This window comes from Gymnodraco acuticeps, unplaced genomic scaffold, assembly GCF_902827175.1.
Source record: "Gymnodraco acuticeps unplaced genomic scaffold, fGymAcu1.1, whole genome shotgun sequence".
NCBI classification, from domain to species: domain Eukaryota; kingdom Metazoa; phylum Chordata; class Actinopteri; order Perciformes; family Bathydraconidae; genus Gymnodraco; species Gymnodraco acuticeps.
In genome coordinates, this window is record NW_022990701.1 from 2,570,217 (window position 1) to 2,584,517 (window position 14,301).

General features: G+C 40.2%; 1 protein-coding gene across 5 annotated transcripts in view; it reads left to right on the forward strand.

Annotated features, from left to right (window-relative positions):
* Positions 1-14,301, forward strand: part of tll1 (tolloid-like 1) — a 55,609-nt gene that overhangs the window by 19,617 nt on the left and 21,691 nt on the right. For 4 of the 5 annotated variants that reach the window (XR_004570507.1, XM_034231486.1, XM_034231485.1 and 1 more), the window contains 7 exons: positions 6,051-6,173; positions 6,368-6,448; positions 7,490-7,663; positions 7,764-7,881; positions 10,275-10,453; positions 11,968-12,073; positions 13,178-13,302. Coding sequence is in view for 4 of the 5 variants with exons in the window: in XM_034231486.1 (XP_034087377.1) it covers positions 6,051-6,173; positions 6,368-6,448; positions 7,490-7,663; positions 7,764-7,881; positions 10,275-10,453; positions 11,968-12,073; positions 13,178-13,302 (906 nt within the window). In the remaining variant the exon portion in view is untranslated. Of the gene's footprint in view, positions 1-6,050; positions 6,174-6,367; positions 6,449-7,489; positions 7,664-7,740; positions 7,882-10,274; positions 10,454-11,967; positions 12,074-13,177; positions 13,303-14,301 lie in introns of those variants that run through there. The other variant, XM_034231488.1, reaches the window with a different exon arrangement.

The following is a 14,301-nucleotide window of genomic DNA, read 5'->3' on the forward strand; positions in this document are numbered from 1 at the left end:
TGTGTGTGTGTGTGTGTGTGTGTGTGTGTGGTTGCTGCAGTGCCCCTGCTGAAGGGCATACAGTAAGGCCCTGGTCAGCATGATGTAGGTCTCCTGAGATGTCCTGGGGTTTTTGGATCAATACCTTTCCTCCTGCATCTTCCTGCCTCACTGTCCTCACCCCTCCTCACCTCTCCTCACCCCTCCTCACCCACTGGCTTTACTTTGGGCTATTTATGGTATCTCTATGGATTAACAAGACCCCAACAATCAATGGGCCAAACTTACTATCACTGTACACTCCCTCCTATATCTCGCTTTGTACCTCTGCTTGTGTCAGCTCCTTTTCTCTGGAAAACTTTTAGTCCTTGTAGTTTCTCGTGTTGTCCTGAAACAGCTGAAATGACTGGGAGTGTAATGTCACATACACACTGTCAGCCGAACAGAGACAAAAGCAAGGGGAATATCATTTATAATGCAGATGCAACCTAATACGGTCTATGTTCATATGAGAATTCACACAGATAATGATTTTTTCCTGCTGACGTGGGAGTCTCTCTTAGTGAACCGATTCTGTGTCTCGCTATGACTCCACCACAGTTTGCAGTAAAGAGTGTCAGTAGAAATGTTGTCACCCACAGGGCAATTGGTACCAGCGCCTGTTCAGACCACATCCTAGCACAAGCCATCCATGGTGTAATTGGGTTATTTTTGGGTATTTATATGATAAAGCTTTTAACAATCAAATAAAACCTTTTCTTTTTTAATAGACGTCAAGTTCAAACGCTATACTTTTCAACCACCAACTCACTAAATGCAGCCTTTTTAGTAAAAAAAAAAGACACCCAAGGGGAAGATAATTGATGGTACTATAACGTTTCTTGTATCTGCAAATGTTAATATAGTGTTTATATTTATTTTTCAGACATTACTAATCGAACAATAAATGACAAGAAATAATGTTACTGGTTATGATTGAAGCCTACCACTAGATCTCCAAATCGTAACGGTTATCTGTCTTGAACCGTCTTTTTGAACTCTACCTGTATCAGATGTGTGATGATATTCTGGTTTATAAAATTACAGAAACATGTTTGTCATGTCCATTTATCAGCAGCAGGAACCTGTACATTAATCTGTGTGTACTTGTACTCTGATTCCGACAAACAAGGCTCTGAAGACAATGACAAAATGCTAGGGTTGGGTTAACATTATAATTACCTGTCCCCTGACAGCAACAGAATAATTCATTTTTGTTCTACTTCAAGTGTTCAGTTGAATAAAATGTCACCAACACCAAAAGCCAAACATTTTGGTGGCACCACTGAAACGTCCACTTGGTGAAAAGCAATGGAAAAATATCCACTGCACATGAACATTTGACTGGAGAAGTTTTGATACTACTTGGACTATTTCGGCCGATACCTATAAAGGTATTAACACCCAGCTTATAAAAAATATCTGTTCAATGTACTCAGCTGAATTACAAAATGACAAATATCATGGCCTACAGGGAGGAGGTTCAGCATCTGACTGAGTGGTGTGCTGACAATAACCTGGCCCTTAACACAATAAAAACAAAAGAACTCATTGTGGACTTCAGGAAATCGAAAGGCAACACACACACTCCCATGCACATAAATGGAACGGCGGTGGAGCGTGTGTCTAGCTTCAAGTTCTGGGGGTCCACATATCCGATGACCTCACATGGTCCAACAATACCACCAGCATAGTAAAGAAGGCTCACCAGCGTCTCTTCTTCCTGAGGAGACTAAAGAAAGATCACCTCTCTCCTCAGATTCTGGTGAACTTGTATCACTGCACCATTGAGAGCATCCTGACCAGCTGTATCACAGCCTGGTATGGGAACTGCACAATGCTCAATAGGAAGGCATTGCAGAGGGTGACGAAAATCGCCCAACGCATAATCGGTGTCCCACTCCCTGCCATCGAGGACATCCAGGGGATACAGTGTTTGCAGAGGGCGCACAACATCTTCAAAGACACCTCTCATCTGGCAAACTATCTGTTCGTCCTCCTACCCTCGGGGAGGCGCCTCAGGAGCCTCCGGTCCAAGACCAGCAGGTTCAGGGTCAGCTTCTTCCCCAGGGCTGTTACCCTGCTGAACTCTGCCCGCTGATAGACTCAAGCCCATACCCACCACCCACCTGTTTATATATTTTACTGTCAATGCCGTTTACACTCATCTGTTTATAGTCTATTTATAATTATTCTATTTATAATAATTCCATGTATAATTATTCTCATTATGTAGACTCCTGCACTGCTTTTTTGCACTTCTGGTCAGATGCCTAAACTTACATTTTGTCACTAGTACGTACTACGTAATGACAATAAAGTTGAATCTGAATCTGAATATCAATCAGATATTGCCATTACTGATTGATTGTTAAAGGGCCCATGTCATGCTTTTCCGGTTATTACCCGTCCCCTTGTGTGTTATGAAGGTTTTTCTGCATGTAAACGGTCTGCAGAGTCACACATCCTCAAAGTACACCCAAATCAACAACAAATGACCGGATTGGCCCAAATGGACCAATCCCCTGAGCACGTCACACACCAGGATCCCTTGGCTAACTAACAGGGAGTCCTATTGACTTGCATAGAGCTCCCTGAACGCTGGTAATAGACGAGTTGGGATCGCGGATAAATGCTCTCCGCAGACCCATTCTCACGTTATAAACATTTTTATTACTCAATATCAAGCCACACTTATTGTTTTTACTTCGGCTGTGAGTGTTTGTGTGTGCTCAGGATGAGTTTTGCTTGTTCTCGCTGTATCGCTGACCCGGAAATCTGTCCGCTCCTCGCAGCAGCTCGTCCCGACCAATCAGAGCACACTGGGTTCACAGGGAGCGGGGGGGGGGGCAGGAGCTCCAACAAGCCGTTTAGGACAGAGAGTGAATACACATGCTATACAGAGATGCTGCGATTTTGGAAAATTGCACAATTTAAATCTATTCTATAGACCTCAACAATGGAAATATGATCAGTAGAAATGGCCATGACATGGGACCTTTAAGATAATTACTCAAGCAAAATGCCAATATTTTTAAGGTTACTTGTCTTATTATAAAGTTAACTGAATATTTTGGGGGATTAACAGATAGAAAACGTCTTACATAGTATCGTATACATAATAAATACATATATAGTAATAGATACATATGATTTAAATTGGCTGTACCCTTTGGATCAGATATTGTCCTCATGCAACCAACAAACTGTATCATAGAGCACAATTTAGCAGCGCACTCTCCCAGTCTTTATCTGATATAGTGATTTTTAAACCATCTGTGGTCATTGTGGTTTGCTCTTCACTTTAACAATAGTTCGGAGTCGAGCACAATGGCACCCTGACCCCCCGTTTCCTTTAGTGGCTATCCTGATTAGCTAAGTGACATGTTTCTCCCATGCCATTGTTAATGTATTAGTGTCTGGAGCAGTAACTGCGCTCAGCTAATCATTTAGTGATGGTTATCATTCAGTTGTTCATTGTGAGGGTCTGGGAGATGTACTGTAGATATGGAAGGAGAGGGAGAGAAGAAAGAAAGAATCATGTTGTAATGAGTCATAAAGGATGGGAGAGGAAGGTTATTGAGTAAGATGCTGAAGAGAGGAAGGCAGTTGAGGCCTTCTGTCGTAACAGGAACGATTATAATGTTGTGAGAAAGGGTTTTCAAAAACGGCTTTATTGTACTGTTTACACTCACAACATCACAAACCTATGTAATCATGTCATTTAACTCTTGAAATTCGAAACACTGCGATACACATTGTTTGTTTGCTTTATTCTGAACAAACATTTAGGCCAAACATTTGAAAAGGATTTCTAAAAGAGATGCAATTGTAGCTCTGTTAAACACAAACAGAACATGTATAAACAGTAAATGTATTAAGGTACATTAGAAAACAGTTTTTAAAAGTAACACTAATGAAAGACATAAAAGGAAACCAAGTTTATGTTTACAGGAAGGATACACCGTAGCAAAAATAATAGTGCAAATTTAGTAGTTCAAAAATAATATTGCAAAATCAATGGGTTTTAATTAGGGCTGTCAAACGATTACAATTTTTAATCAGATTAATCACAGCTTAAAAATTAATTAATCATGATTAATCACCATTCAAACTATGTCCAAAATATGCCATTTATTTATGCATATTGTTGTGGGAATGGCGGCGGCGGCTAGTGGAGTACTTCGTGACCACAGAGTGTGAACGTTGTGATCAGCTGTTTTAGCGCAGTTCTCCAGTGAAGGGGGGGGGGGGGGGGGGAGTCTCCCTCCGTAGCCGGTTGGCGTAGTTTTGGCACAATTCCGTTGTACAGACCGACGTTAACAGCAGCCCTGTCTGTGCACACGGAGACCGACTCTGTCGTCCGGTGATCTAACCGCCTTCTGGAAAAGCTTCCCAAGTACGTCGGTACGCAAATGCTCTTTGTGACACAAGTGACGGTACGCATTTCAGAGAGATTACGCACATAACTTGCGTACCAGTTATGTGCACCCCTGTACTACAGCAAAAGTATTCTCCGTCGGGACTTCCTGCAACAACACCACGCCGTTATCAAAGATGTTCTATTGAGAAGACGATCACTACGTGACAAAAGTTTTCAAAACCGTGGCTACTGAAATCAATCTTACTAACTGCTGTCTGTGCAATTTACTCCGCGCGAGTTGGCGGACTTTATTTTGCTTCCTTTAACATCATTTTTCATGGTACCGCCGTTAACGCGATAATTTTGACAGCACTAGTTTTAATGCTAATTAGTAAAATAATCCAATACGTTGACATTCTCAGACACAAATACACTTTAAAAAGTCAACAATTTTTTTTGAAAGCAACTCTTATGAATGTTTTATTGTTATCTGTTGGAAAACTGTCCCTTTCCTGTAACTCAATAACCTGAGGATTACATTATATTGTGATGACTTCACCTCTATGGATTAAAAAACACCTGATCTACTTCCTGCTATGCTTGTACTTATTTGGCAGCTGATGTGACCCACTGCCAGGTACACAAGTACAAACGTATTTACCTTATTAAAGGGTCTTTGAGTTCTGCAGTGCAAGTCTTAACGGGTCAAAACAGTTTGTACTAGAACTGAACTTAAGTGCAAATAAATCCAAGCTATAACAGTTTTAACAACAAAACATGGCATCATTCAGAAAAACACTCTTAAGCGGATCCAATTTCTTTCGAGTCCCGTGATTTGAATTCCCATACGTTGAAGAAAAGTGGTCCGTGTACACAACTGTACTTATTTTCACAGTGTCTGCACATTCAAACCTGGAAGCTGCCATTGTATAACTACTGTACAGTCTAATTTGATGGCCGTTTAGTATTTCTGAAGGAGAAACAAGTGTTGCTCTTTCACTTTACCTGCTCTGATTGATCCTGAGTCACTTTCTCTTTGCCAACCTCTTCTCCTGGTTCCCTTCTTCTTCAATACATGAAGATGAGTAATATCGAAGCCCCTTTTGCAGCATCACACATGAAAGTAATATCTATTAGACAAATACAAGTAGTAAGTGGGGATGGCTCACTCAACAAAATACCACTTACCTATGTGTACATCTTATTCCCCAACCAATACAACTAAGCCAAAAAAAGACTACTTGAAAAACACTGACTTTATGATTCAGGTGGCACTTCATGACCAATTTGCAAAGATACAAAAATTAAGGTGTGATTTTGTACCAAACAACGTTATCGTTTCTTTGTAGAATATGAAGGCTGCAGCACCACAATGACTTTTAGTGGGGATTTTTTAGTGAGGGTCTAAGGACAGAGGGTGTCGTATTGTCATACTGATATTCTGTACAAACTGTGAAGACCACTGAGACAAATGTAACATTTGCGATATTGGGCTATATAAATAAACATTGATTGATTGATTGATAGTGATTTTGATAACATTTTGATTATATGTTCTTCTTAAGATGACAAATATCATTTTTGGACATGTCCTTCAAGTGTGATGTTAGTACTGTATTATCCCGCTGTTGTTTGTGATTATAACAGATGTTTCTCCCTTTACTTCCAGCTGCATTCTGGGGCGACATCGCTTTAGACGAGGAGGACCTGCGCATGTTCCAGATCGACAGGACGATAGACCTCTCGCAGCACACACACATGCACACACACTCCCGGCAGGGGCACACGTCTGGTAAGTGGACTCAACATCTCACTCTCACTCAATAATCATCATGTAATCCTCTCTCTCGCATGCTTCCTCTGAAACTCTCTCCCTGATTACCCATCGTAGAGTAAAGCCGCTTCAATAGGAAGAGGACAGAGGCCACCTGAGGATATCAGCGTTTATTGTGCATTGTTTTGATTCTTGGCTCATGTGTGTATCAGGTGGCCTGGAGGAACATGAAATCTCTAAGAAGAAAGGATCTTTATATCTTCTGCTGGAGAGAATACGCAGGTTTGGCCTCGGTAAGGACTGTAAACTTAACTTTTCATGTTGAAGCTAATAAACTACAAATCCAAAATCCCTTACCTTACTGCCATAATGACATCCAGGCTCTAGCGTGAAGCCTCTGGTTTCCATTATTTTTTATTCAGTATGGAAACCAACTGTTGTGCAGGGACTGAAGTCTTTTAATAGACCCCTAAAAAAAGCTGTTTAAAGGAAGTTTGAATGCACTACCAAGAGGATTTTTGGTTGCCGCTTGCCACTTTAACCATTTCAACTTTGACAAAAGGGGTGATGAAAGTTTCACTGTTATAAAAAACGTGTATCACGTTTAAATTATCTGCAAGTTGATTGATTTGATGTGATAGTGAAATCATTCAAACTGAATTAAGTAAATTAAGTGACTTTCTTGGATCAGTACTGCACAGAAAGTTGTTTCTTCTTCTGCATTAAAGTCATTTTGGCTCATTGTTACAAGTGGGACACATACATAAAGCAATGTTGGTTTTTCCACTCTAATCCAATATGAATACAGCTTATATCATCATTTAATGGAGAATCTCAAATTTGAACTTTTTGACAGTGAGAAAGTCAGGCACCTATATATCCTTTATTTAACCAGGTAAAACACTCATTGAGATTAAAAGCTCTTTTCTAAGAGTGAACTACGCATTTTACTATGAAGTAAAGTCTGACAAATGCATCAGCTTTATAATACATCTGCTTTCAATACTCCGAGTGTTGCTAGATCTCTGACGGTTCAAGTCTGTCTTCTTAAAGCTCTTTGCAAGTGGACTAACAGCTCACCTCATTCAGTATTTATCATAAACATATTTAAATGAAATGTTTAATAAAACAGTATAATTGCACAGCCACATCTATATGAGTTGTATTACCCTCTGGGCTGAGAACAAACTCTGAAAGGTCACGTATAATAAGACCCAGTGCGATCCAATAATCTTAGAGCTAAATTATAAATCGACATTCATATTAATAGACCAGTCATTTATTCAGTTTGAACACACATAGCAAGATCTTGTTTTTTTCCCTCGCTCTGTTAGACTATCTTCCCAAGAACTTCAGCAGGGGAGCGGCCAATCCGAAGAGCCAAACCGGGAAAGGTGGGAAGATCAGGAAGGTTGTGAAGAGACGTATTCCTCGAGCAGCCACGTCCCGGGCTGAGAGGATATGGCCTGGAGGAGTCATTCCCTACGTCATAGGAGGAAACTTCACTGGTAAGCGCCTGAACTGGACTGCTGCCTGTACGCCTCAACTGTAAAATACACACTGACACGTGATTGTGTGAAAGTAGGATGTGAAATGTGTGTGTTTCAGGTAGTCAGAGGGCCATGTTTAAGCAGGCCATGCGTCACTGGGAGAAACAGACGTGCGTGACTTTCATTGAGAAAACGGATGAGGAAAGCTACATCGTGTTCACCTACAGGCCATGCGGGTGAGTTTGGTGAATCTCTTTGTGTATGTGTGTGTGTGAGAGAGTGTGTGTGTGTGTGCACCTAGAGTTCAGTAGTGACCTTGTCACAGCGAGAGACCATACGGTCACTCAACAATGGCTCCACTTTCCTTCCTGTCCTCATGCTGCTCACTCCAAGTTTTTGTATGTTTGTGCAGTTTTTTGTTCATACTCTGCAGAAGAGCATTGTTCTGTCGAGTGGCAGCACGATGGGGTCAGAGTGTGTTTGTACAGTGGTGACTCTTCACTGACTGGCTGAGAGGTTTGAGATAGGGCTGCACGATATATCGTGTCGTGACGATAATCGCGATATGCGCATGCGCGATATTCACATCACGTGGACGTGCGAATTTTTTAATAAAAAAAAAAAGATTATATTATAATTATTATATTAATAATATTTTTTAGGACTTGCGATATTAAGTAGGCAAATTAAGTCAAACACGTCATGTTACAATTATTTTGCTACAAAAGGAAAACTTGTGCGACTCTCATGTCAGGGGTACTTGAGTGAGTGACAAGCAGGCTCTGCATGCACAGCAAACCACCGATCACAATCAAATCTCCAAAGCAAACGGACCCGGTGATTAAAGGTAAACACACTGAATAAAGTAGTTTCATGTGTTTCTCCAGGGCAGTTCGGCGCTGCTAACCGAGCTAGCTCAGCTTGTTGCTCTGATAATTTAAGATCCAGACGTCCGTGACTAAAATCCTTCATCCGGTTAAATATAGTTAAAAAAATACCAATTGTATAGCATTAAAGTTCAAGAAAGGATGGTTTGCGGGAAAAACTGTATTTTCTTCAATTCCTGTATGTTTTCATATCGCAATATGTACCACAGGGGGGGAAAAATCGCAATGTCAGTTTTTTTCCAATATCGTGCAGCCCTAGTTTGAGATGTTGGGTTCATCTCTCTGAACTGTCGTTTTGCAGACGGATAAAATAATAAGACATGTAGAATAGATAAATAAGTTGATAAATTAATAAGCGGCAGTAAATGCACCAATAGCAAATCTGATGGATTATTAATTGAATTAATTTACAAAAACAACATTCACTATTATTTTATACTACTGTCAGTCAAATCCTTCGGGATAATCACTGCTTGTTGTACAGAAGAACCAATTTGAAGATGTGTTGCATAATTCTTACCAAATGTTCTATTGCGCTTTTCAGAATTCAGACATATTTTATGATTTTTTTAAATTTTGACTTGAAGTGAACGAGGCTGGTCCAACATCTGTATTGTTACTAGTGACAATAAAAGATTCAATAGCACCAAATATTAATAAATACAATACATATTAACTGTTAATTGCCAAAATCTTGCCCAAACTGTCTGGCCACATTTGTAGTCTTATTTTCTTACCCTCTTTTTAATGGAATGGAAAGGGTTTTTTATAAGCAAATCTTATCTTTCTCAAATATTATGCCAAGAAAAACCACATCCAAGCTTAATTATTGATTCCAATACACACAGCTTAATTCTATTAGGACTTCTGTGGACTATATTAATATGTTTTGGTTGACCGAAGAAACTGCAGATTGTATTATGTTTACCTTAATATGTCTTGTTTTTTGTAGCACCTCGTATACTTTATTTTTGATGATGTATTCTATTTTACTTAAAGAATGGAGGAATCTGCATACATTTTAAAATGTATCTTATTTTTTAAACGTAAATGCCATTTCATTCAATGAGTGAAAGATCAGCGTGTTTACAGATGATGCCAGTTTTCTCGTCCTCTGTGATTGGCTGGCTGCATCAGAGATTAGACACTTTAATCTGATGTATAAATACCCTGCAGCTTGGATGTGTGACAGAAACAGGCAGACACTGGGAGAGAAAGGAAGAAATATATCAATTATGTTTTATTAAAGAAGCCCAGTACATAGCATGTGGCACCTGTCGTGGGTGAAGTGCTGGTACTAAAGCTGTACATGCTGGAGGAAAATACTCTATCTACTCCAATGACTCCTGATCCCTACCCTGCAATCAGCTCACTGCATAACTTTAATCACATTTGTTAGCCTGGCACAGATGTCTCGGTTAACCAGAAAAATGTGTGTTTGTGTGAGTGTTCTGTGAGCAGCAATATGTGAATTCTCACAGCTTATTTTTCCCATTTGGTTATGAAACCACAGCGTTATCAGAGCGTTGTATGTAAATAAATCGTGACTCTTTCCCTGTGGTGGACGTAGTATGGGGCAGGAAATCCTGGAAAGACTGTGTGAGTCTGGGTGTGTGTGAGTGTGATTGTGTGTGTGTGTGTGTGTTAAAACTGCACTGCTGAAGCTTTTTTCCACTGCCAAATGTGTAGTAAATATCATCCGCCTATCTCCCTGCTATCAACTTCCTACTAATCCTTATTAGGTGTTGTTCCTATGTGGGTCGTCGTGGCAACGGGCCCCAGGCTATCTCCATAGGCAAGAACTGTGACAAGTTTGGCATCGTGGTGCACGAACTGGGTCACGTCATTGGCTTCTGGCACGAGCACACGCGGCCTGACCGTGACGATCACGTGACCATCATTCGAGATAACATACAACCAGGTGAGAATCGGTACCCACGATGCACCTGGGCCTCGGTTAACAAAACTATAGGGTCAGTAGTTCATTTATTTTACTTGATATTGCCATCACAGTAGCATTTGAATTGGACCTAAAATGTATACGCAAGGACCGGATGCAATAGGCTTCGTGTTTGTAAGAAAACGATTACTTTCAACACCTGTCCCCCTTTTTATAAGTTTAAAATAGAAAAATATATATATACAGATACAGTAAATTCACAAATTCATGCTCAACTAGAACAGCTTTCAGTGAGCACAGTCCTCTGCCAAGTCCAATATCCCATAAAGAGCTCTTCCGATGCTCCCATTTCCAGAGTTAGGAATTCTGTCCTTCATGAGGCTTAACTCGTAATGTAGGCCCAACAAGGAGGCGTGTGGCGCAGTGGATAGTGCATTGGTGTTCGGATCAGGGGAGCACAGGTTCAAACCCCACTGCAGTCAGCATGTCGTTGTGTCCCTGGGCAAGACACTTCACCCCAAATTGCTCCTGTGGGGATTGCTTTGGATAAAAGCGTCTAACAAGTAACATGTAATGTAACATGGACTCAGAGATTGCTCAGAGCATAAATACAACACGTAGATATTTGTTACAGAGTTGTTGTTTCGACTTAAGGATGAGTTCTTGGTAATGTTTTCTAGCTGCCAAAACTCCTTTTACCGATTACTCCGGCACCAAACGATTGCAGCACTAATATCATATCTCACAATGTTCAGACATTATTAATGTATCCGCCCTGGGATTCAGATCTGCTCCAAATGTAATGACTTCATCCCTGGCCCATGCTACACCCCTTTTCAACAAGTTTTATGACAACCCGGCCAGTAGTTTCTCCATAATCATGCAGACAGACAAACAGACTTACCAAAAGGAAAACAAAACCTAATTCCAGGAGGTAAAGATACATTCACAAATACATAGACAAAACATAGACAAGACGAAACATAGATGTGTCTACAGGGGTATTAGGGGTCAGAACAATCTCATCTTCCTTTTAGGCATTACTTAATTAAAAACATTTGTGTTACATTAACAGAGGAGACTGATTGTCAAACTCTGTTAAGCGTAATACAAGTTTCTAAGAGGAGTTATATGAGGACGTTTTTGGACAACGCTTGTATCAGGCCTGTGTGAGTGTGAATAAGTCGTCTAATGACTGTGAAGTCACCTTGACCCTCCGGACTGTCTCTTTTCCTCCCACACACTCCTCTGAACACGACTTTGCCAGAAAGGTGTTAAATCAAATGACAGACCTGACCCAAGTTTTTATTTAGAAACAAATCTGAGCTCTCCACTACTCTGCTCAATTGGACTTCAAGTATTTTAATATATGCAGTAATCTTGACACACCTAATAATTTTAGCTTTGTGTGTTCTGTAAGGATTATACTTGTGTTTGCGTTCATGGTGGATGAGTGATAAAATTGAAATGTTTTTACGCTGCTGTGCTTTGCGTGTGTGCAAATGTGTGTAAATGGGTGTATGTGTGCTTCGCAGGCCAGGAGTATAACTTCCTCAAGATGGAGCCAGGGGAGGTCAACTCTCTCGGGGAGCCATATGATTTTGATAGCATCATGCACTACGCCAGGAACACCTTCTCACGGTAACTAGCGGCACAGTCTGCTCTCATGACCTGTGTTGAATTTAGAGTTCATATACACACGCTGAAAAACCAAGCAGACTTCAAACCTGAAAAACGTTTCTTTTGTGAAACGTTGATTTTGATTTTTTTGAATGTTTTTTCATGTTGATGTTGTTTAGTGGAGCTGATAGTTAAAACTACCCTTGACCAACTTTCATCACTCAGGGCAAGTAAAGGAATGTTAAAAGTGAATAAAGAAAGACTGCAACTATTTATTACCCTGGCCACATGGTAAACAAATACCAACAAACATATGTCCAATTCAAGCAGCTGTAATTATAGTTATAAAAGAGTTTTTCCATTTATTTTTACTTTTGACCCATTAAACCAACCAATATCTTCTTGTGACCACATGTCATTAGTTTTGATGTCTTCTGGCTATGACCAGCTCAAATAAAAATGGTTCTTTTGCCAATGTAAAAACAATATGGAAGGGGTTGCCTGTAGTGATAACATATTACCATATTAACTTAAAAGTTGAAGATATAGATACAGATATGTATTCAAAATACCTGTTTTCAAAAAATAATAAATAATATGAAAGGACTTGAAGAGCTGCAAAAATCCAGGAATTCACAAAACAGGCAAAACACAAAAAAGGTCCTCATAAACACATTTGTTCTGCTATCATATCATTCTAATCAGAATCGGAATCCGAATACCTTTATTCGTCCCGCAGAGGGGACATTTGCATTTGTTACAGCAAGAAAAGAGCCAACGACAGCTTAATATTAACTAAGAAGCATGCATAAAAATGAAAGATACAAAAATAAAAATAAATTACACAATTTACAAAATACACATCTGTAATATGACTCTCTCAAACATCTGGAATCAGCCAGTTATTTGCCAGTATGATTGATCACAGGTTTACTTTCCATGTGAAGATGCTTTTAGTCTCTGCAATATCTACTCCTTAAACCTCTTCAATTCCTCCACTCTGCTCCATATCACAACACAAAACAAGATAGTGATAGGATGATTAGTATTTGCTCTGAGATCATAAATTGTGATGTTTTGAAGAAATATGAATGTGTGTTGAAATCTCTCGTTTCCTTCCGAAAGGGGGATGTTCCTGGACACCATCCTTCCGTCCAGAGATGAAAATGGGGTCCGGCCTGCTATTGGCCAGCGCACAAGGCTCAGTAAAGGAGACATTGCACAGGCAAGGAAGCTGTATAGATGTCCAGGTACTGATATATATATATATTTACTATGAGTCAGAGTGTGTGTGTGTGTGTGTGTGTGTGTGTGTGTGTGTGTGTGTGTGTGTGTGTGTGTGTGTGTGTGTGTGTGTGTGTGTGTGTGTGTGTGTGTGTGTGTGTGTGTGTGTGTGTGTGTGTGTGTGTGTGTGTGTGTGTGTGTGTGTGTGATCCAGCCAGAGAAATAAGGATGACCTCTGTTTATCTGCTAGTATCTTTAGTGTGAAAAATGTGCCCGCCCTTTCGTTCTCCAAGGCACAGAGGCGAAGTTAAGTAATTCGTTTTTCCATGTGACGCTATCTCCCTTTTTTCGGGTCTCCCACACATCATAAACACTCTTTGTGTGCTGTTCGGGGGTCCCTCAGGTCCCTACTGCGCGGTACTTACGTGATCTGGAGCCACTCTCAAGCTGAGCTGTTTGGTAATGTTGCGAAAATGTGTGATCGCAAATGTGCTGCCATCGCTTTTTGGCCCACGCAAACATCCCCAGGACAGGTTCAAGCTGCAGGTCATCATGTGCACACTTTGTCCTCTATCTTAGAAAAGCAGATTGAGTAATATTTGTCACCATTCTGGTCTGTTACATTCACCAAAAGCCCCTTTTTTTATAATGATGTTTTTGATCTTGATGTTGTTCTGGGAAAATACAATTTATATGAAAATATGCACGTCTGGCATTTATTTGTGTGTGTTAATATTAATAATCCCACATATATTGCAAAATATGTTGTTCCACTACATTTGATAAACAAGCGAGAACAAGACTGAATTTGCGTGTCCCAGCTGGAAATATACAACTTCAACCTTATAAGGTCATATTTGAGTGATACCATATTCACTGACAGATGAACAGAGCCCCAGGGCATTGTGGGGAACAACAGCATGCATGATAGGATAGGAGTGGCACATTTGGCTAACCTCCTTTTTGAGAGGGAGTGACAGCATTTGTCTCGGTAAGAAAATAAAAAAATGAAGACAGCAATATTG